The sequence below is a fragment of the Hyla sarda genome, chromosome 2, assembly GCF_029499605.1.
Source record: "Hyla sarda isolate aHylSar1 chromosome 2, aHylSar1.hap1, whole genome shotgun sequence".
Lineage (NCBI taxonomy): Eukaryota > Metazoa > Chordata > Amphibia > Anura > Hylidae > Hyla > Hyla sarda.
Genome location: NC_079190.1, coordinates 494753914 through 494777879, shown reverse-complemented (window position 1 = coordinate 494777879; position 23966 = coordinate 494753914). Strand labels below are relative to the sequence as shown.

The following is a 23966-nucleotide window of genomic DNA, read 5'->3' as shown; positions in this document are numbered from 1 at the left end:
CGCTGTGTAGTTATGGCAATGAAACACCGACATCTGGTGGTAGAGCTGAGGTACTGCATGCCTTTAACCTGTTGATGACACAGACGAGGAGCCCTCAGCACTCACCCGACAGCTGTGACGGCTCCTCCTGCTCCTGTGACAGGAAGTTGTCTGCTTCCCCCCACATCGTCCTGCTGGAAGCTGAGATGACAGTTATCAGATCCCTGGGGGAACGTTTAAGGTGCTGCACATGGTGCTTACATGCTGTACCTCCCCTCCTGTGCTCAGTATATGAAAGATAAGATCCAGTCCAGCTGTGACAGGTAGGAGGATGTCTATCTATCTATCTATCTATCTCATATCTAACTATCTATCTATCTCATGTCTATCTATCTATCTCATATCTATCTATCTATCTCATATCTATGTATCTATCTCATATCTATCTCATATCTCTCACATATCTATCTATCTATCTATCTCATATATCTTACATATCTATCTCATCTATCTATGTATCTATCTCATATCTATCTCATATCTCTCACATATCTATCTATCTATCTATCTCATATATCTTACATATCTATCTCATCTATCTATCTAAATCTTTTTCTCTATTTATCTACCTATCTATTTCATGCATAGTCTATGGCAGCACCAACAATACCCGAGTAGGGCGCTCCCAAAGAGAATGCATGGAGCGCGTGCCAACACACCACTCCATGCAGAGGGAAAGACGGGGACCTATTCTGGAGATCGCAGGGGGTGCAAGAGGTTGGATTCCCTGTGATCAGAAACTTAGGGGATTTGGACTCATAATGCCCAGTGACTCAGCATAGCTAGTTCTCAAGCATTTTACCCCGGGAGCGCATGCACAATACTTACTGAGGTGATAACTACGAACATCTAGTCAGAGAGGATAAGCATTACAAGGACCTCTTTGCTTTCAGCTTGGTACCTTCCAGGGCCTCTGGGATCAGTGTTCGCATCTTCCACACCACATCCCCATACAGACCGGCATTCTCCAATACGAAACTGTGGCTCTGAAGGGGTACTCTGCCCCTAGACATCTTATCCCCTTGCGTTCTCTGGCCTGGCACCCCGTAATCCACTTGCACAGAGCACCCACTGCCATCACACTACCCCCATTGACATAAATGGAGGGGGCATGCCAACCACAGCCGCCCACAGCCTAGCACAGCCGCCCTTCTGAACATGAATGTTCAGAACACCGGGGTGTCAGGCCGAAGATCACAGGGGGGGTCCCTCTGGCTGGACCCCTGCAATCAGACATCTTATCCCCTATCCTTTGGATAGGGATAAGATGTCTAGGGGTGGAGTACCCCTTTAAGGCAGTGTGTCCCAACCAGGGTGCATCCAGCTGTTGCAAAACTAGAACTCCCAGCATGCCCGGACAGGCTGTCCGGGCATGCTGGGAGTTGTAGTTTTGCAACAGCTGGAGGCACTCTGGTGGAGAAACACTGCCTTAGGGTACGTTCAGACAAGCGGATTTTCCGTGCGTATTTCGCTGTGGATCCGCCACAGAAGGACCTCTGTATGCTGCCTTTACATGTGCCTGTTTGGACCGGCAATTTGCCAGTACGAGCAGACACACTGCGATGTGTGAGTCGCCGCACGTATGCGCAGTATACTCGCACAACGCGGCCACTCTCGGCCTAGCTTATTGAGCAGGGGGAGCAGCCGCGATGTGGGCGAGTACACCGCGCATGCGCGGCGACTCGCACATCGCTTTAGTGTGTCTGCTCGTAGCGGCGTATTGCCGCTCCGAACAGGCACATGTAAAGGCACCATACAGAGGTCCTTTAGCGGCAGATCTGCAGCGTAAAATACGCTGTAAATCCGCTTGTCTGAACGTACCCTTAGGGTACGTTCTCACGAGCGGATTTTCGCAGAGGATTTCGCTGCGGATTCGCTGGTGAAGGCCCACTCTGCTGTCTTTACATGTGCCTGCTCGTAGCGGCAATACGCCGCTACGAGCGGACACACTAAAGCGATACGTGAGTCGCAGTATACTCGCACATCGCGGGAGCTCTCAGCCTAGCTCAGAGCAGGGAGAGTGGCCCCGATGTGTGAGTACACCCCGCACATCGCTGCAGTGTGTCTGCTCGTTGCGGCGTATTGCCGCTCCGAGCAGGCACATGTAAAGACAGCATAGAGCGGGGCTTCACCAGTGGATCCACAGCCTAAAATACACTGTAAATCCGCTCGTGTGAACGTACCCTTAAGGGGTTATCCAGGAATAGAAAACCAGATTGGATCCAAAAACAGCACCACCTCTGTTGCTAGATTGTGTGTTATTGCAGCTTAAAGGGTTACTGGCTCAAGAAGCTTAAACAGATTTGTAAATTACTTCTATTAAAAAAAATCTTAATCCTACCAGTACTTATCAGCTGCTGAAGTTGAGTAGTTATTTTCTATATGACCACAGTGCTCTCTGCTGACACCTCTGTCCATGTCAGGAACTGTCCAGAGCAGGAGAGGTTTGCTATGGAGATTTTCTCCTGCTCTGGACAGTTCCTGAGACAGACAGAGGTTTCAGCAGAGGGCACTGTGGTCAGACAGAAAAGAACAACTCAACTTCTGGAGCTGATAAGTACTGGTGGGATTAAGATTTTTTAATAGATGTAATTTACAAATCTGTTTAACTTTCTGGAGTCAGTTGATATGAAAAAAAAATAGTTTTTCACTGGAATACCCCTTTAATGGAGCCAACCTGTATCGTAGCCAAAGTCTCTGTGTAACCGTGGTCTTAAAATGGTGGTCTCCAGGTTTGAAAATACAGCGCCGCACCTGCCCTCAGGTTGTGTGTGGTATTACAGCTCGGCCTAATTTACTTCAATACAAGTGAGCTGCAATGCCACACAGAAACTGAGGATAAGAGAGGCGCTGTTTCTGGAAGAAAGCCAGCTATGTTACTCTAATCTTGGATACCCCCCCCCCCCCCCCCTATATTTTTTTTTTTCTGGTGGCAATTTTCCTTTAAAGATGGTTTGGAGCTAAGCTAGTCTATTCCTAGCCCGAAATCCTAGTACAGTAAATAAATCAGTCACAAAATAGAAACACTGATGCCCTGAGACACATGACAAAACAGATTACGAGACTGAAAAATTAACATACGAAAAATATTTTAAAAAAAATACAAAAAAACATTGCCTCTGAGCTCAGCCAATCACAGCCCTGCTGGGGAACTTTCATTGTAAATGGCCCATTCTTCCAAAAAAAATAAATAAATAAATAAATAAATAAATAAATAAACAAACATAAACAAAAACAAGTAAATAAAGAAATAGGCAAATAAATTATTAAAGAAGCAAATACATAAAGCAATATAATGGCTAAGGCTTTAGTATGTGTTCACACATTCAGGTTTTTAATTGCATTTATTATTATTATTATTATTTTTTTTTTACATCCCTTCCTGGTTTTGCATTCAGTAATTCCAATTAAAACCTGAACGTGTGAACAAAGCCTTAGGGGATTCATCTCTGCTCCGTCACCTGTCCAGGGATCACAAGGGCTTATTTACAGTTTTGCAGTCGTCTCAGTTTTTCAGCGGTTTTGCGCAATTTGTGGCAAAAAAAAAAGGTAATTCATTCAGTAAAAAAAAAGTAACTATATATATATATATATATATATATATATATATATAACAGCAGATTAACATGGTTTGAAACATAGTTTGTGTTTTATTTTTTCTTATTTTTTATTTATAGTTTTTATTTTATATTTTATCATGTTTTATTTTTCTATATATTTTACCTTTTATAATTTCTTTTTGTTTTATTTATATATATATATATATATATATATATATATATATGTATACTATTTAATTTTTTAATATATTTTATAATTTTCTTTAATAGAATTTTCTCGGATATTTTATCTATTTTGCATTATTTTATTTTTACTTTTATATATTTTTTTATATGTATTTTTGTGTTTATTTTTTTCAATATATTTTTATTTAATTTTCTTATAATGTATTTTATATTATGATTTTATAAGTAATACTACATATGTATATATATATATTTAATGTATTAATATTTTATATTAAAGCTAGAATACAAATTCAAAATATAAATATGAATAAAAAAAAATGTTTTTTTTTTAAATACTTTCTCTTAGTAGTGGAAGAATATATATATATATACCGTGTGTGTGTGTGTGTATATATATGTATATATATATATATATATATATATATATATGCTGCCTTTATTACAATATACGTAAAATATATAGGATTACTTAATATCATACTTCAAAAATAAAATATATTGGAAATTTACAGCCAAGGTTCATATAGTGACATCCATTCAGATGTAAGGGGGGGGGTGTAAGTAAAAACCTGCAGCTTGTCGCACCAATAAAAATGGAGGAGGGTTGGGTGGGAAATAAAAAAATAAAAAAAATCCCCTTTGGCTCGCCGGACTGCTGTCGTAGCACCAGCACGCCGCCGCCTTTTGCAGAAAGTTCACGAAGCGCGCAGGTTTAACGCTGGGGTTCGGTTTCTCGCCATGGATGCGCTGGGTTGCTTGGAAGCGGAACGTCGCTGCCATTGACAGAACAGAGAGAGCGAGCGAGCGAGGCAGAGAGGGAGACCCATGAAAGGGTTAACGCTCTCCTCTTCTCCTGCACAGAGGCAGAGGGAAGGTTAGCAGAGGGATCAATCTGATTATAGCTGAAGAAGAGGAAAGATGCGCTTGCTTGTCTGCCTGCTGCCTGCATCTGGTGGTTGAAGGTTATGTCTGAGGGCTGATTTTATTTTTATTTTTTATTTTATTTTTATTTTTTATTTTATTTTAGTTTTATTTTTTTATATCTATCTCTATATATATATATATATTATTTTTTTTACAGATTATTATTCCTTCCATTCTAGCAGGCTTGGGGGAGCCCGGCACAGAACCAGGGATGCTTTTGTGCTTGCATTTAAGGATTTTTCACCTGTGGACCTGACTCTGCAGAAGCCCCCGGTGCTGTTTTTTTTGTTGCATGTTAAGAACACACCTGGGTTTAAAGCACCCGCCTCCCTTATCCTCCCTTGGATCAGAAAAAAATAAAGCCAGCCAGACCATCAATCTCTGGACCTTAATATATATATATATATATCTATACATTACACCTCCGAGCCCCGGTACATTGGGTTTACAGGACAATCAGCCTCCATCTGCAGGAGAAAAGCGACAGCGGCAGGAGCCCCGGACCCGCTCTGCTGGGAGATCTAACCTTGTTCTCACATAAAAGGGGGATAGAGACACCGGGAGGAGAGCGGAGAGAGAGGCAGAGCCTATAGCGGTGAGGATTTGAGAAGAGCATGTGGATACTGGCCGTCTTCTTGTTCCAAAGCATCCTAAATGGTGAGCAGCCTCGCGCTTTATATTCCTTATTCCCTTTTCCAGCTGATCGGTACAGGATAGCAGCTTATTACCTCCTCAGCGATGTGTATAGAACGACAAAAAAATCCCCCCTTCCCCTCCTCCCCCCCCCCCCCCCTTTCACCATCCCCTCCGTCATACGGCTATTACTGCTGCTGCTGTGCTGAGAAAATCGCTCGGTAATCGTTTAAAACCAGCGTGCCTGGCAAAGTGGTGCGTTCTGAAGGTGCAGATGTAGCAGAGATGAATTTGTCATTTGACTGCAGTCTGTTTAAAAAAAAAAAAAATTTTTTAATTTTTAATGAAGGAAAAAAATAAAAAATCGCAGACAGGTGACAAACTCAGCCCCGCTAGGTGTTGGCGACTCGGCTCTGCTAAATCTGAGATTTTCGATACGGTCGATACAGGCAGATCGGATTGCAGCGTGCAACGTAGGATGCCGCTCTGTGTTGTTACAGCCAGACGACGGGCTGGATATCGTGTTGCTGTACATGTGACCGCTACATACCTGTATACGGGGATATTGGGGGGGGGGGGGGGGGGGGGAGTACGTTGTTTAGGATAGCATGACGAGAGTAAGAACTGCAAATATCTATTTTTGTAAAAGACTGGGAAAAAAAACTAAAGTCTTCGGGGAGGGGGTGAGTAAAAAATAAATAAATAAAAAAAGAGGCCAGAATATTGAAAAATTTAATAAATAAAATAAATAATAATTTTTGGTTTAAATGAGGGATGGAGGTCGTCTGTATGGAATAAATTTATATATTTTTTTTTATTCTTTGCTTGCATCTGAAATTTAGCAAAAAAAAAATAAAAATAATAATAATCCTTTATTTTTTTTATATTTTTTTTATTTGCCCTTGTGGGATTTTTATCATTGTCACAATGCATTAAAGGTTCAAGGTTGAAATGGCCAAAAAGGATAAGGAAATTCTGGATGCACAGAAAAAAATGTTAAAAATAATAATTTTTTTTTTTTTTTTTTTTTTGGGACTTGAGGCGTGCCCCTCCACGTCTTGCATTTTACCCTAAGGGATCCAAGCTATGCACCATCCAAGGGTGGGAGTGTTTTTATTTATTTATTTTATTTATTTATTTATTTATTTATTTTTTGAGCCCTCATTTTCCACCTATACTGAAGCCTGCCCACCCCCAATGCAGACATGAGTGGGGGGGTGGAGCTCTGTTCATATGTTACTCGAAGGGTTAAGGATTTTCTAGCCCCCCTCCCCCCCCCCCCCCCCCTTTAAAACTTGAGTTTTTTTTTTTTTTTTTTTTTCCTTTTCGTTTTTTTGTTTTTGATCCCTGTCACCTGCAGCTAAAGCCTCCATAACGCATTGCAGGAGACGGGCCTTGGAGAGCGGGCAATGATGGCTGATGGGCATCCGCAGTCCGTTCTGAGGCTTTGGAGAATTGTTGCGAGACTATATATATATATATATATATATATATATATATATATATATATATATATACATACATTTTGTTACTTGTTTGTAAACAAATGCAACAAGTCAACCCACAATATAGCCTAAAGAGATTATAAAGCTGCATGTATATGTAGACGTCTATAGCTACAGATCAGTGTTTCCCAACCAGGGTGTCTCCAGCTGTTGCAAAACTACAACTCCCAGCATGCCCGGACAGCCTTCGGCTGTCCGGGCATGCTGGGAGTTGTAGTTTTGCAACAGCTGGGGGGGAATCACCACTTTAGATTATTGTTGCATAGTAGTAGTAGAAGCACAGGCAGAGCATATCATAGACCATTGTTCCCTACCTAACCTGTGGTCCTCCAGCTGTTGCAAAACCACAATGCCCATCGTGCCCTGACAGCCTTAAAGGGGTACTCCCGTGGAAAACTTTTTTTTTTTTTTTTTAAATCAACTGGTGCCAGAAAGTTAAAGAGATTTGTAAATTACTTCTATGATGTAGCTGCTGTGCCATTGTGGCCTGAAAAATTAATTGATTTCCCCTTTTGGTTAAAGGGGTACCCCTCCCATAGGCTTGCATTGAGGGGGGCGGAGCGTGACGTCATGCTCAAGGGACTGATTTTAACAGGGTGCGGCGTGCAAGATCACGGGGGTCCCCAGCGGCAGGACCCCCGCGATCAGGCATCTTATCCCCTATCCTTTGGATAGGGGATAAGATGTCTAAGCGCCAGAGTACCCCTTTAAAACTACATGGAATTGCAGATTTGAGGACAAAGTACAAGCTATAGATCCGGCCCTGTAAAGGGGCCCCCGTTTTCATCACTTTTTATAAATTTGCATCCTTCTGGCAGTGAGCTTTAAAGGGATTATCCAGGAAAAAACTTTATATATATATATATATATATATATATATATATATATATATATATATATATATATATATATATAAAATCAACTGGCTCCAGAAAGTTAAACAGATTTGTAAATTACTTCTATTAAAAAATCTTAATCCTTTCAGTATTTATGAGCTGCTGAAGTTGAGTTGTTCTTTTCTGTCTAACTGCTCTCTGATGACACCTGTCTCGGGAACTGTCCAGAATAGAAGCAAATCCCCATAGCAAACCTGTTCTACTCTGTGCAGTTCCCAAGACAAGCAGAGATGTCAGCAGAGAGCACTGTTACCAGATAGAAAAGAACAACTTAACTTCAGCAGATGATAATTATTGGAAGGATTAAGATTTTTTAATAGAAGTAATTTACAAATCTGTTTAACTTTCTGGAGCCAGTTGATATAAAAATAAAAAAAAATTAAAGTTTTTTTCCTGGAATACCCCTTTTAATTCAGCACTGAAACGGAAAGCATCATGGACTCCTCGGACCCTCCTATGAGCCAGAGCAAAGATTTTAATAGGCTTTCTGGTCATTTTTGATTGACATCTATCCTCAGGATAGGCCGTCAACATCTGATTGGTTGGGATCCAACAGCTGATACCCTCTTTGATCTTCACAAACCCAGCACCTGCATACATTGTGATTGGGGCTGGAAGTAGACAGCGCCATACGTTGTGTAGTGGCCGTGCTAGGTTACTGCAGCTCATCTCCAATTAAAGTAAATGGAACCTTCTGATTCTGTCACTGCAGCTGTTTAGTAGGAGTATCAGGTGTCATCCTACCAGTCCTAAAAAGAGGCCATCAATGAAAATGCTCTGGAGAACCCCTTCAAAGGGGTACTCCGGTGGAAAAAAAAAATGTTTTTAATCAACTGGTGCCAGAAAGTTAAACAGATTTGTAAATTACTTCTATTTCTAAATCTTAATCCTTCCGGTACTTATCAGCTGCTGTATACTACTGAGGAAGTTGTGTAGTTCTTTTCTGTCTGACCATAGTGCTCTCTTCTGACACCTCTGTCCATTCCAAGAAGTGTCCAGAGCAGGAGAGGTTTGATGTGGGCATTTGTTCCTACTCTGGACTGTTCCTGACATGAACATAGGTGTCAGCAGAGAGCACTGTGGTCAGACTGGAAAGAATTTCAAAAAGAAAATAACTTCCTGTGGAGCATACAGCAGCTGATAAGTACTGGAGGGATTTAAATTTACAAATCTGTTGAACTTTCTGGCACCAGTTGATTTAAAAAATGTTTTTTTCCACCCGAGTTCCCTTTGACGCCAAACTAGACTTGGCCCATCCATACTTGGCCATTTATCTGAATGGCTAGGATGCAATACTACATCTCCCCTTTAGAGGCCACTGCAGGGAAAATGTAGCGTTACTCCTGGTTATTTCAGCTGGTCCTCAGGGATTAAAGCATCTGGACTCACCGCCATCTGCTGATTACTATGGCAAATATAGACCTATTGGGGAAAGGGCATTTATAATTGTGTTGTACAATTTTTGGAGTATGTTTTCAGTGTTTTTTTCCAGCTTATTTATCAAGGTTTTTGCGCTTTTTTGTTGTTGTTTTTTTTTTATGAATTTTAGTATCTTTGCACTTGTAAGGGGCGTGGCTCGGTGTGTGCAGATAGATTTGTTGCATTCTTAATCTACATAAAAAAATTATTATTGTGCAAAAAAATGTACAAAATCGCACAAGTATACTCTGATCCCTTGGTGGTGTAGGATGTGGGAAGTTCGTTGTTTCCTCTGTTGCGCATCCTTTGTAAACATGCAAGTAAGCTGTTTTGTTGCTTTTTTATTTTTTATTAGAAAAATTTTGAAAATGTTCACATAAATTATAAGGCTAGGGTCACACTATGGAAATTCCAAGTGGAAATTTGCTTTGAAATTTGCAATTCAGAATCCTATTGCTGTCATTGGGATATCGCCGATCAGTGCACACTACGGAATTTCAGCATCGAGACGTGCTGCCAACGAAACTATGACATTGCTCGTTCTTATGGCGGAATTGGCCTGGAATACACTGCCGTCTATGGAAACGGCAATATTCTCGCGGCCCTGTTGCCATCTGATTCAGTCAGCGCTGGTCGCAATCGGAACCTCTGGTCGAAATTTTTTTCGGTCTGAAATTCTGTAGTGTGAACGTAGCCTAAATCTTCCCTCATAAACATCCATAAAAATCCTCCGATAGTCTATAGCATTGGTGATTTCTTTGTGGTGTTCATGTGTTTTTTTTTTTTTTTTAAACAAACCCCCCCCCCCCCCCCCCAAAAAAAAAAAAATCCAAAATTTCTACTCCCTAAAATAATACACCATAGATTTTCTAGACCTACCGTACTTGGACTATAACACCTAAAATGTGGGTAACCGATATATCTCTGTTTTATTTGATGCTTCGTAGTGGTGTATAATGAATTCTTAGGGGTAATCTCCTGGCAGTGCCGGGGACAGTCAGGTGGTGTCCTCAAAAGGGGTGGTGTAATGTCTAATCAGGGCTGCTTAGGCCTTTTACTGTTTATAGGAAGGCCTGTCGGATAAATAGGATTTAAGGATTTGAGGAGATCATGGCAAGATGGCCCTAAACTACCGAAAATGAGAAGATCGAAAAAGAGATGATAGCTTTAAAAGGGTTTTCTGGGTCATGGAGATTGACGGTCTATCCACTGATTGTTGGGGTCCTGAACAATCCCCCTCTACATCAGTGGTCCCAAACATTTTGAGGGAGATTTATCAAAACCTGTCCAGAGGAAATGTTGCCTAGCTGCCCATAGAAACCAATCAGATCGCTTATTTCATTTTGTAGAGGCCTTGTTAGAAAAGAAAAGAAGCGAGCAGATTGGTTGCTATGGGCAACTGGGAAACTTTTCCTCTAGACAGGTTTTTGGTAAATCTTCCTCGTGTTCTTTCAGTTACTCCATTGGACTAGGACAGGGGAAAAAATTCCAATCCTGGACTGTTTGTGGGCCATAAGAACTGGGTTGGGGACCTCTGCTTTACATTAATTACCAAATGAAGGGGTAATTGTGTCGGAGAACCTTCAGTGACTGTTGGGGGTGCTCGGAGTTGGATATAAAGATCAGATTGGTAGACAACCTCTTGGTAAACTCGGACCGGGGGTCTTCAGCTGGCAGTGATGATGTTGAGAATTGTAACGTGGCTTCAGGTTGGAGAACATTGACCTAGACCAGTGGTCTAGACCAGTGGCTTTCGCAAAACTAAAACCCCCAGCATGCCCGGACAGCCAACGGCATGCGCAGTTCTCCTTCCGGTTCAGGGCTTACATTCCTAGCGTAGCCCAGTTGTCCTTACAGCTCAGGGCTACGCTACTAACGTAAGCCCTTATCTGTAAGGACTACTGCGCATGCGCAGGGCTACACTACTGACTAGGGATCGACCGATATCGTTTTTTTAGGGTAGATACCGATAATCTGTGGAGGTTAGGGACGATAACTTATACCGATATTCCGGTATAAGTTATCGGCTATTTATCCCCCCGCGACACCGCTGCAGATCATTGATTTAAAGCGGGCGCTTTAAATCAATGCACTGCAGTGGCTTTTGCGGTGCCATAGGCCACTGCCACCTGCTTCTCTCCCCTTGCCTGTCCGGGTGTCCTGAGACCTATCACCGCCACCGCTCCACCCGCCGCACCGCGCCTGGGGGTGCCTCCAGCTGTTCCAAAACAACTACTCCCAGCATGCCCGGACAGCCGTTGGCTGTCCGGGCATGCTGGGAGTTGTAGTTTTGCAATGGCTGGAGGGCCTACTGTAGGTATAGTATATTATACAGACCCCTGTCGATCCCAGAACCCTGACTCCCCTTCCCAGTTGCTGCAGGGACCGTCCGGGGAGGGTGGTCCGGGCCATCCATCCTTCCTGTAGTGTCCGGCGGCATTCCGGGTGGAGGGTGAACTGGTCCGGGCTGTCCTTCTCCGGGGGTCCTCTTCTCCACTCCGGGCAGGCTCCGGCCTAGTAACGCTGCATAGACGCCGCTGCGCAGCGACGCACCTGACGTCACGGCATCTATGCAGCGTACTAGGCCGGAGCCTGCCCCGAGTGGAGAAGAGGACCCCCGGAGAAGGACAGCCTGGACTGGTTCACCCTCCACCCGGAATGCCGCCAGACACTACAGGAAGGATGGATGGCCCGGACCACCCCCATTACAGGTAAGTTTAAATTTTTTTTTTATTGACTCGGAGGGTGGGGGGGGGGCCCGACCGGTATAGCGGTATGGGCAAAAATCCATACCGTGGGAGAAAAAAACAAAACGGTATCCGGTTCATACCGGTATACCGCCCAGCTTTACGGTGGGGGGTGCGACGTGGTGCGGCGGGTCGGGGGGGGGGGGGCGTTCGCGGTGCGGGGCATTATTGGCTTATTGGCAAAGTAATTGCCGATACCGATAATGCCCAAAATCGTGATTATCGGCCGATATGTCGATCCCTACTACTGACGTAGATGACGTTAGCAATACGCTGTAAGCGATTCACAAAATGACCACACATGCGCACTACGCGCCGCAGACGACTCTCAAAATATACATGACGCATGTGCCTGGCGCAGATTGGACCAGTCTAGGACGCGCACACAAGGGGCGGCAAAGAAAAACGTGAAAAACGTAATTCCCACACAATTTCAAAGAATGAATATTCAAGAAGTGGGCCGGCTTGACTACGGACACGGGAGGAGGGAAATGCGGACGTCAGCGCCGACACTGCAGGGCGGACTGACAACAACATGGCGGCAAACATTGTCACCAAGCACCAAAAAATGACACTACTTCCTACACATGGGAACAGTGGGGGAGATTTATCAAAACCTGTGCAGAGGAAGAGTGGTGCAGTTGCCCATAGCAACCAATCAGATTGCTTCTTTCATTTTCCACAGGCCTCTTTAGAGGCCTGTGGAAAATGAAAGAAGCAATCTGATTGGTTGCTATGGGCAACTGCACAGGTTTTGATAAATCTCCCCCAGTAAGTATAACGGAAATAATATGCATTATTGACACAGCAAGCATATTAGAGAGTTAAACAACTTTACACAATGGGCAAATGTATTGATAAAGTCATAGCAGCGGAATACCCCTTTAAAGTAGTTTTACCGAATCCCTGGCTACATAGGTCTCACTCCTAGGGAACACTTTCATTGAAGGTGTATGGGGGTACAGAAGGGACATTTGGGGGTCAACACCACTTGGCTCCATGATGTATCCAACGGTGACTACTACCTTTACTATACTGTTCCTATGGTCTTCACAAGTTTATGACTGCTTTATCTTTAATCCAGGGAAAGCTGGGTGACAGGAGGTGTAGCATTGGCAGCAGTGGCGTATTTAGGTTTTGCTCTACCCTAGGCCTGGCTAAATGCTGGCACCTCCCCCCTCTCCCATGACATTTACCGCATGCAATGGTGCCTCAGCAACTGCAGTGCCGCAACACCCCCCCCCCCCCTTAAAGCGGTACTCCCGTGGAAAACTTTTTTTTTTAAATCAACTGGTGCCAGAAAGTTAAACATATTTGTAAATTGCTTCTATTAAAAAATCTTCCAGTACTTATTAGCTGCTGAATACTACAGAGGAAATTCTTTTCTTTTTTGGAACACAGAGCTCTCTGCTGACATCACGAGCACAGTGCTCTCTGCTGACACCTCTGTCCATTTTAAGAACTGTCCAGAGTAGGAGAAAATCCCCGTAGAAAATGTATGCTGCTCTGGATAGTTCCTAAAATGGACAGAGATGTCAGCAGAGAGCACTGTGCTCGTGATGCCAGCAGAGAGCTCTGTGTTCCAAAAAAGAAAATAATTTCCTCTGTAGTATTCAGCAGCTAATAAGTACTGGAAGGATTAAGATTATTATTTTTTTTTTTTAAATAGAAGTAATTTACTAATCTGTTTAACTTTCTGGCACCAGTTGATTTAAAAAAAATAAATAAATAAATAAATAAGTTTTCCACCGGAGTGCCCCTTTAAGATTAAAATCTAGCAGACCCTATGCTGTATATACCGTATAAGAGAGCAGTGTATACAGACCGATGATATATCCTGTATATAGCGATGACAGAATTGGGTGGGTGGGTGGGTGGGGTATACAAATTGAATTTCGGCTGCCCCCTTTAAACTGCTGCCCTTGTTGGCCTAGTAGTTAAATACACCGCTGATTTGGTTCTCACCCAGCTTTCCCAGAAAACTTGATGAGTCGAAGGTTTTATCTCTTATAAATATAATATTTTATTGATGTTGAATGTGCATCGTAATCCCAGGGCTTGGTGCCGATGCAGCTTGTCTTGTCTGGCGCTGTCTGTGCGTCACATGACCCGGCTAACACGCACGCGGTGCAGATTGCCCTCGTCAAGGGTAATTTATGCGTTCATATGGCAGTTTTTTTGGTTTTCCTCTCTGCAGATGAATTAAGCGCGCACTGTAAGTCATCCCGCTCGCTCCTTGTGTTAATGCTCTACATATGTGGAAACAGATAAACATTTATAGCGTTAGATTACGGTATATTATTCCAGCGCAGACAAATACCGTATTGAAAATTTGCGGTGAGCGTGCACAATGCTGCACACTACGGCCATGTTCTCACAGTGGAATTCACACGGAATCCGGCAGATTTTTTGCTGCGAGGGGGGGGGGGGGGGTCTAATATCTGAGACCACTACCGATCGTAAATGTAGGAATTCCTAAACCAGTGTTTCCCAACCAGTGTGCCTCCAGCTGTTGCAAAACTACAACTCCCAGCATGCCCAGACAGCCTTCGGCTGTCTGGGCATGCTGGGAGTTGTAGTTTTGCAACGGCTTGAGGCACCATGGTTGGGAAACACTGACCTAAACTTAAAGGGGTGCTCCGGTGAAAACCTTTTTTCTTTTAAATCAACTGGTGGCAGAAAGTTAAACATATTTGTAAATTACTTCTATTAAAAAATCTTAATCCTTCCAGTACTTATTAGCTGCTGAATGCTACAGAGGAAATTCCTTTCTTTTTGGAACACTGATGACCTCACGAGCACAGTGCTCTCTGCTGACATCTCTGTCCATTTTAGCAACCATGCATAGCAGATGCATAGCAGATGTATGGTAAGGGCAGCATGGTGGCTCAGTGGTTAGCACTGCTGCCTTGCAGTGCTGGGGACTTGGGTTCAAATCCCACTAAGGACAACAATAAATAAAGCATTGTTATTATTATTATTATTATAATAACGTCAGCAGAGAGAACTGTGCTCGTGATGTCATCAGAGAGCATTCCAAAAAGAAATGAACATCACTGTGTATATTGTCCCTGTACTGTGACATCACTGTGTGTATTATCCCAGTACTGTGACATCACTGTGTGTATTATCCCAGTACTGTGACATCACTGTGTGTATTATCCCTGTACTGTGACATCACTGTGTGTATTATCCCTGTACTGTGACATCACTGTGTATATTATCCCTGTACTGTGACATCACTGTGTATATTATCCCTGTACTGTGACATCACTGTGTGTATTATCCCTGTACTGTGACATCACTGTGTGTATTATCCCTGTACTGTGACATCACTGTGTGTATTATCCCTGTACTGTGACATCACTGTGTGTATTATCCCTGTACTGTGACATCACTGTGTGTATTATCCCTGTACTGTGACATCACTGTGTGTATTATCCCTGTACTGTGACATCACTGTGTGTATTATCCCTGTACTGTGACATCACTGTGTGTATTATCCCTGTACTGTGACATCACTGTGTGTATTATCCCTGTACTGTGACACCACTGTGTGTATTATCCCTGTACTGTGACATCACTGTGTGTATTATCCCTGTACTGTGACACCACTGTGTGTATTATCCCTGTACTGTGACATCACTGTGTGTATTATCCCTGTACTGTGACATCACTGTGTGTATTATCCCTGTACTGTGACATCACTGTGTGTATTATCCCTGTACTGTGACATCACTGTGTGTATTATCCCTGTACTGTGACATCACTGTGTGTATTATCCCTGTACTGTGACATCACTGTGTGTATTATCCCTGTACTGTGACATCACTGTGTGTATTATCCCTGTACTGTGACATCACTGTGTGTGTATTATCCCTGTACTATGACATCACTGTATACATAGCTACAGGTTTTTTTAGGGTTTTTATTTTGCGGATTGCGGAATACAAGTTTTTGTGGCCACTTTTTCTCTCCATAATCGCCAAGACCATACACAATTTTTCAATTACATTGGGGGAGATTTATCAAAACCTTTGCAGAGGAAGAGTGGTGCAGTTGCCCATAGCAACCAATCAGATTGCTTCTTTCATTTTCCACAGGCCTCTTTAGAGGCCTGTGGAAAATGAAAGAAGCAATCTGGTTGCTATGGGCAACTGCACCACTCTTCCTCTGCACAGGTTTTGATAAATCTCCCCCATTGAGTGCAAAACATGTATTAAAAAAGCCCATAGTTGTTGATGCCGTGTGAACATAGCCTTATTAACAATTCTCCTGGATCCACTTCTGGCATCGAAAACTTCATGTGTGATTCCTGCCTGATGGTTACAATGGGCATTGTACAAATACAATATGTGCAATTATAAGCCGCGAAGCGATGATTAATGATCCCCAGTCACTATTTAACTTATTTCCCTATGCCAACAGCGAGGAGCCCGCGCCATTATTTATAGACAGACATTTTTTTTTTTCCAGTCAGAGATTGTGAGTGAAGATTGACAGAGCGCGTCCCCTGTAACATGTCTGGAGGATGCAGAACGGTGAACACAAAGGAAACCGCTCAGATACAGAGAACAACACGGACATTGGCGAAAGAAACCCTATAGATTGGCGCCACAACCTTGTATAGGCAGTGATGGAGAACTGTCACTTCGTGTGTGTGTGTATATATATATATATATATATATATATATAATATAGATATAGCGGAGGGCAGCACACCATAAAGAAAAGGTTTTGGTGCAAGTAGCCAAATGGACCTTGGTCACTGGTCCCCAATGTAGATAAGCAAAAAGCGGTTGCAGCACTTTTCACTTTACTGAGTGCTGCAACCGCTTTTTGCATATATACATATATATATATATACCGGTATTTGTGTATGTAGTAGCGGAGAGCTGTCACTTTTTCACTTTCTTCCTTTGCGCCGTATGTCTGTATATACGTAATAAATATTTTTATTAATTAATAATTAAAATTATTATTAAAGGGGTTATCCAGGAAAACACTTTTATTTATTTATATATATATATATATATATATATATATATATATATATATAATCTACTGGCTCCAGAAAGTTAAACAGATTTGTAAATTACTTCTTTAAAAAAAATCGTAATCCTTTCAGTACTTATGAGCTTCTGAAGTTAAGGTTGTTCTTTTCTGTCTAAATCCTCTCTGATGACACCTGTCTCGGGAAACGCCCAGTTTAGAAGCAAATCCCCATAGCAAACCTCTTCTAAACTGGGCGGTTCCCGAGACACGTGTCATCAGAGAGCACTTAGACAGAAAAGCACCACCTTAACTTCAGAAGCTCATAAGTACTGAAAGGATGAAGATTTTTTAATAGAAGTAATTTACAAATCTGTTTAACTTTCTGGAGCCAGTTGATATATGAAAAAAAAAAAAGTGTTTTCCTGGATAACCCCTTTTAATTAAAATTTTTAAGGCATTTTGATATAGCAGTTTAACAAAAAATATTGTGAAATGTTTTTGTGAAATATCCTGTTTTATAAATCTGCACTAGGGACATTTTTTTTTTAAAATCTGCCCGACCCCTTTTCTGTAAAATGCCCACTCATGAATATTTGTCCTATGCAGTGACACATGATTGCTCTGAAGGTCTTGAGCATAGATGTGCAATGGTTTATATCCTTCTGTGCTGCCACCTCTGGTGGATTATATGTATGCATATAAGAGGTAGGTCACATGATCCCTCCCACATAGGTTTCTCAACGAAAGTTCTGTAGGAGGGGGTCCCAAAGTCAAACCCTCTGACCTCAGAGGATCGGAACAAAACAGTGGACCAGTAAAAGGGCTCCTGTGTGCTTCTCTCTACTACAGTGTTTACAAATGTGGGTGCCTCCAGCTGTTGCAAAACTACAACTCCCAGGATTCCCGGACAGCCGAAGGCTGTCCGGGTATGCTGGGAGTTGTAGTTTTGCAACAGCTGGAGGCACCCTGGTTGGGAAACACTGCTCCACTAGCATGCTTGCTGTGCAGAAATTTAGATAACAAGTCAAGCTGAGCTTAAAGTCTAGTCAAGCCTAGGTCGTTCACAAAAATTCTCGGGCCATTGTGTTAGGTTTGTGTGTAAAAAATAAATAAATAAATATACGAAATCCAAGAAACACAGCACCAGTCAGGTCACGGATCTTTAAAAAGCTGGGTTGTCTTTATTATCCCAAAATCAGAGCTATGTTTCGGCAGAAATAGCCTTTATCAAGCATGTATATAGCCTTTATCAAGCATATATATATACCTTGCACCCACACCTTGAAACAATATTATCTATCTAACATCTGTGTTCCCCTTCAGAAGGGATAAGAACCACCAAATGCCCTCCTGCAGTTACTGAACTTACAGTGGATCCCTGTCCATGAATCTTACCGCCTTACACCCTGCTATAGGATACCGTAGCACAAAGTCTTCTGCTGTTTACTACCAGAGGCAGCCAACCCATAAAGATATAGATAGATTTTTGTGTCTGTAGTCCCAGCCTGCCTGCAAAGCTGATAGCCCATCATAGCTGTGGTCAGGCCACGATATATGTCTGTAATACAGAAGAAAAATGCCACCATATTGGCCCTCATTTACTAAGAAAATCGGGTTGTAAGTCTATCTTGCTTTCTTACCCGACTGCTTTTTTCCCCTGGTATTTATTATAATGTCGCATCCTGTTTGTCGCACGTGGGTTTTGTTGGTTTTGGTTTCCAACTCCTCTGAGCTCTCGGGAAAAAATCCACAACAATACAACAAATTCGGGTTGGAAACCTTAATAAATACGTGGGAAAGCTCAGAAATGTCGGGTTACGCCCCTTTTTCGGGTTTGGGAGAATCCACATCGGGTCCGTCGGGAAAAAATGTCGCATCGTGTCGCAGACTGGCGCACGATGTCTGCGACATGGCGCAGACAAAGATGCGCCAAAAAAAAAACGACAAAAGAAGTCGGGTTTAGAATAGTAAATGAGGGCCATTATGTTCGTGTGGAACCAGCCTAAAGCTAGGTTCACACATAGTGGCCCTTATTTACTTAGAGTGTTGTGTAGGTTTCTTTGTAGGATTTAATTCCCCACAATTTATTTTCCACGGTATTTACTAAGGTTTCCCTACATTTTCCACTTTCCCTACATTTTCCTTTTTTTACACATGCTCTGATCTGTAGGGGTTTCCTCATCTCAAATCCATCTAATTTTATGTGGAAACCTTAGTAAATATGTTGGGTTTTTATGAAAATGTCGGGAACACGCCCCTTTTCGGAGACCAAGCCCTATTTTCCAGGCGACCACGCCCCCTTTTCGGGTTTTCTTTGGAGAGTTAGTCGGGGTTTTTCAATTCTGGCGCAACATCTGGCGCAGACAGAATGTCTGGCACAGTGCGACCGAATCTGGCGCACAACCCGACAAAACATGTCGGGTTTGCAATAGTAAATGAGGGCCTGTATTTTGGTCACTATCTGGCCAATATACAGTCAGTAGGTTGATATGGATTTTATCCAAAACCATATAAAAATAATAATAATTAATGATAATAATAAAAAATAATATATATTATAATGTAGACATTTTGGCCCAGATTTATCAAACTGTGTGAGAGAAAAAAAATAGAGTGATTTTCCCACAGCAACCAATCACAGCTCTGCTTTCACTTTACCTCAGCTTGTTAGTTGAGCTGTGATTGGTTGTTTTTCTCTCACACAGTTTGATAAATCTGGGCCTTTATTTTTAGCTGCGCCTCCGACACTGTTTAAACCAGGATCCTCAAGAGTTAGAAATTGTATGATTTAAAACGTCGCTTCAGCCCAAAAACGTGTGCCGCATTACCTACGCCGAGAGCCGCTTTGTATTGTTTTTTTTTTTTTTTTTCCTGCGCCTGGAAATAATAGGAAATAATCTTGTGGTTGGGGTGAGGGGTGTGTGGGGGTGGGGGGCGGCCTTGCCTCGGATACAAGCTGCGGCCTTATTACGTGGTAACCTTGCAGCAGGGAGATAGACATTTACATACATTTTTACCAGGTTGTTTTTTTATTTTATTTTATGTGTTAATCTTTTTTATTTTTTATTTTTTTTATGATGACTCAACATCGCTGACGTTTTTTAGAATTTTTTTTTTTTCTTCTGATATTTTTAGCATGCGCCGAAGAGATGGAAGAGTCTAATAACCATTTAAATCTGTCAGAGCGCCTGCGGGGGGTTTGACACATTCTGCGAAGAGACGCCGGTCCCCAGGACACGAGAAAAACCTATTAGAGAAGGATCTGACTGAAAAAGCTTTGGGTTTTAAATTTTTTTTTTATTTTATTTTTTGTATTCTGTAACCCTTTGTTTTCTGTGCCGTGGGTAAATTGCTGGCAGCGGCCATTTATTCTGCCCTCTCTTCATGCAGATTTTTTTCCATTGTTCCTTCCAAAGGTCATCGCTATACGAGTGACATTGCGGAATATCTCCCGTCTCCCGTATATATCTGCCTTGGCACATTTTCCTTTGGTCGTTTAATGAAAGCCGACACATGAATTTCTCTTGTATAAGGCCGGATAATTAACCAGTCAGCTGCCGGTTGATGTGTAAAAGGGCAGTTTTTAGGCCTAGAAATTTGTCAATTCCCCTCCCCCCCCCCCCATTGAATTCAATAGGAAAACACTTGTGCCAGTGTTTCTCAACCAGGGTGCCTCCAGCTGTTGCAAACTACAACTTCCAGCATGCCCGGACAGCCTTTCAAATACGCAGCGGGAAACCCGCAAATAAATCCGCCAGTGTGAACGTACCCCAGAGGGGATCTGGGCCATAGCCTACATCAGTGTTTTCCAACCAGGGTGCCTCCAGCTGTTTCAAAACTACAACTCCCAGCATGCCCGGACAGCCTTTGGCTGTCCGGGCATGCTGGGAGTTGTAGTTTTGCAACAGCTGTAGGCACCCTGGTTGGGAAACTGGTGACTAGTAGAGATGAGCGAACTAACAGTAAATTCGATTCGTCACGAACTTCTCGGCTCGGCAGTTGATGACTTATCCTGCATAAATGAGTTCAGCTTTCAGGTGCTCCGGTGGGCTGGAAAAGGTGGATACAGTCCTAGGAAAGAGTCTCCTAGGACTGTATCCACCTTTTCCAGCCCACGGGAGCACCGGAAAGCTGAACTAATTTATGCAGGAAAAGTTATCAACTGCCGAGCCGAGAAGTTCGTGACGAATCGAATTTACTGTAAGTTCGCTCATCTCTAGTGACTAGGCCTGCTGTTGGGTCAGGATTTGTAGCCGTAATATGGTCCTATAAAAGACCGCCTAATGGGATGATGCCCTTTATTACTTATGCAGAATGATTGCGCGGTACATGAGACCAGAATTCCTGAATTGTGCGGAAACTCAGCATTTCTGCCCAAAAAAAAAAAAGTGGCTGTGTCAGCAAATCCGACCGGCTACTCTGTACTATACACACACTGGCTGACATAAATAATATGCTCCATAAATCTGCATCTGTTACTGCAATGATATAGATTTTCTCCTTTTGGTTATTGTAACTCAGTCTTGACCTAGGTTATTCCTTTTATTGCCAGAAGTGGGAATTGAGCACATGACCCAGTTACAGTAATGAGACCCATGGATGTAGTTGTAGTGCTGTGATGGCAAGTGTGTATGATCTGGACGAAAAGCAAAATGAAGACTGGAGTGCTTCTTTAATGCAACTCACTGGGCATGTCTTTTAAGGGGTACTCCAGTGGAAATATATATATATATATATGGGTACTCCAGTGGAAAACTAATATATATATATATATATATATATATATATATATATATATATATATATATATAAAATGTTATCAACTGGTGCCAGAAAGTTAAACAGATTTGTAAATTACTTCTATCCAAAAATCTTTCAAGATTTCAAAAATCCTTCCAGTACTTATCAGCTGCTGTATGCTCCAGAGGTAGTTGTGTAGTTCTTTTCTGTCTGACCACAGTGCTCTCTGCTGACACCTCTGTCCATGTTAGGAACTGTCCAGAGCAGGAGAGGTTTGCTATGGGGATTTGCTCCTACTCTGGACAGTTCCTGACATGGACAGAGGTGTCAGCAGAGAGCACTGTGGTCAGACTGGAAAGAAATTCAAAAAGAAAAGAACTTACTGTGGAGCATACAGCAGCTGATAAGTACTGGAAGGATTAAGATTTTTTAAATAGAAGTAATTTATAAATCTGTATAACTTTCTGGCACCAGTTGATTAACCCCTTAAGGACACAGGACGTAAATGTACGTCCTGGTGAGGTGGTACTTAACGCACCAGGACGTACATTTACGTCCTAAGCATAACCGCGGGCATCGGAGCGATGCCCGTGTCATGCGCGGCTGATCGCAGCCAGGGACCCGCCGGCAATGGCCGACGCCCACGATCTCGCGGGCGTCCGCCATTAACCCCTCAGATGCCGGGATCAATACAGATCCCGGCATCTGCGGCAGTTCGCCATTTAAATGAACGATCGGATCGCCTGCAGCGCTGCTGCGGGGATCCGATCATTCATAGCGCCGCACGGAGGTCCCCTCTCCTTCCTCCGTCCGGCTCCCGGCGTCTCCTGCTCTGGTCTGTGATCGAGCAGACCAGAACAGAAGATGACCGATAATACTGATCTGTTCTATGTCCTATACATAGAACAGATCAGTATGAGCAATCATGGTATTGCTATGAATAGTCCCCTATGGGGACTATTCAAGTGTAAAAAAAAAAAAAAAAGTAAAAAAAGTAAAAGTAAAAAAAAAGTGAAAAATCCCCTCCCCCAATAAAAAAGTAAAACGTCCGTTTTTTCCTATTTTACCCCCAAAAAGCGTAAAAAACATTTTTTATAGACATATTTGGTATCGCCGCGTGCGTAAATGTTCGAACTATTAAAATAAAATGTTAATGATCCCGTACGGTGAACGGCGTGAACGAAAAAAAATAAAAAAAAGTCAAAAATTCCTACTTTTTTAATACATTTTATAAAAAAAAAAATATAAAAAATGTATTAAAAGTTTTTTATATGCAAATGTGGTATCAAAAAAAAGTACAGATCATGGCGCAAAAAATGAGCCCCCATACCGCCACTTATACGGAAAAATAAAAAAGTTATAGGTCATCAAAATAAAGGGATTATAAACGTACTAATTTGGTTAAAAAGTTTGTGATTTTTTTTAAGCGCAACAATAATATAAAAGTATATAATAATGGGTATCATTTTAATCGTATTGACCCTCAGAATAAAGAACACACGTCATTTTTACCATAAATTGTACAGCGTGAAAACAAAACCTTCCAAAATTAGCAAAATTGCGTTTTTCGTTTTAATTTCCCCACAAAAATTGTGTTTTTTGGTTGCGCCATACATTTTATGATATAATGAGTGATGTCATTACAAAGGACAACTGGTCGCGCAAAAAACAAGCCCTCATACTAGTCTGTGGATGAAAATATAAAAGAGTTATGATTTTTAGAAGGCGAGGAGGAAAAAATGAAAACGTAAAAATTTAATTGTCTGAGTCCTTAAGGCCAAAATGGGCTGAGTCCTTAAGGGGTTAAAAAACAAAGCAAAACAAAAAAAAAAAAACACATTTTTTTCAGTGGAGTACCCAGGGCTCAAGTCCTGCAGGAACCAATGGGAAATGAGTTCCTGCACTTTCTCCGCAGCAGGAACACCATTCCTATTAGCTGGAACTCTTGCAGGACCAGCCTTAGGGTGGAAATCTTGGGTGAGTTCCCACACTTTATTTCCCAGGACTTGACCCCTGGGAGTACCCCTTTAAAAAAATTTAAGCCAAAAACCCCTCTGCGCTTTATCTACGTTAGATGTTCTTCGTGTATTTTAGTCGCTACTAGAGATGAGCGAACTTACAGTAAATTCGATTCGTCACGAACTTCTCGGCTCGGCAGTTGATGACTTTTCCTGCTTAAATTAGTTCAGCTTTCCGGTGCTCCGATGAACTGGAAAAGGTGGATACAGTCCTAGGAAAGAGTCTCCTAGGACTGTATCCACCTTTTCCAGCCCACCGGAGCACCGGAAAGCTGAACTAATAAGTCATCAACTGCCGAGC

At 42.3% G+C, this 23966-nt stretch overlaps 1 protein-coding gene across 4 annotated transcripts in view; it reads left to right on the top strand.

The window, feature by feature from the left end:
- The first annotated feature begins 283 nt into the window (after positions 1-283).
- DSCAM (DS cell adhesion molecule) overlaps positions 284-23966 on the top strand; it is a 586110-nt gene continuing 562427 nt past the window's right edge. For 3 of the 4 annotated variants that reach the window (XM_056559697.1, XM_056559696.1, XM_056559698.1), the window contains exon 1: positions 17540-17612. In XM_056559697.1, coding sequence (XP_056415672.1) covers positions 17555-17612 — 58 coding nt within the window. In that variant the 5' untranslated portion in view covers positions 17540-17554. Of the gene's footprint in view, positions 303-4869; positions 5370-17539; positions 17613-23966 lie in introns of those variants that run through there. The other variant, XM_056559695.1, reaches the window with a different exon arrangement.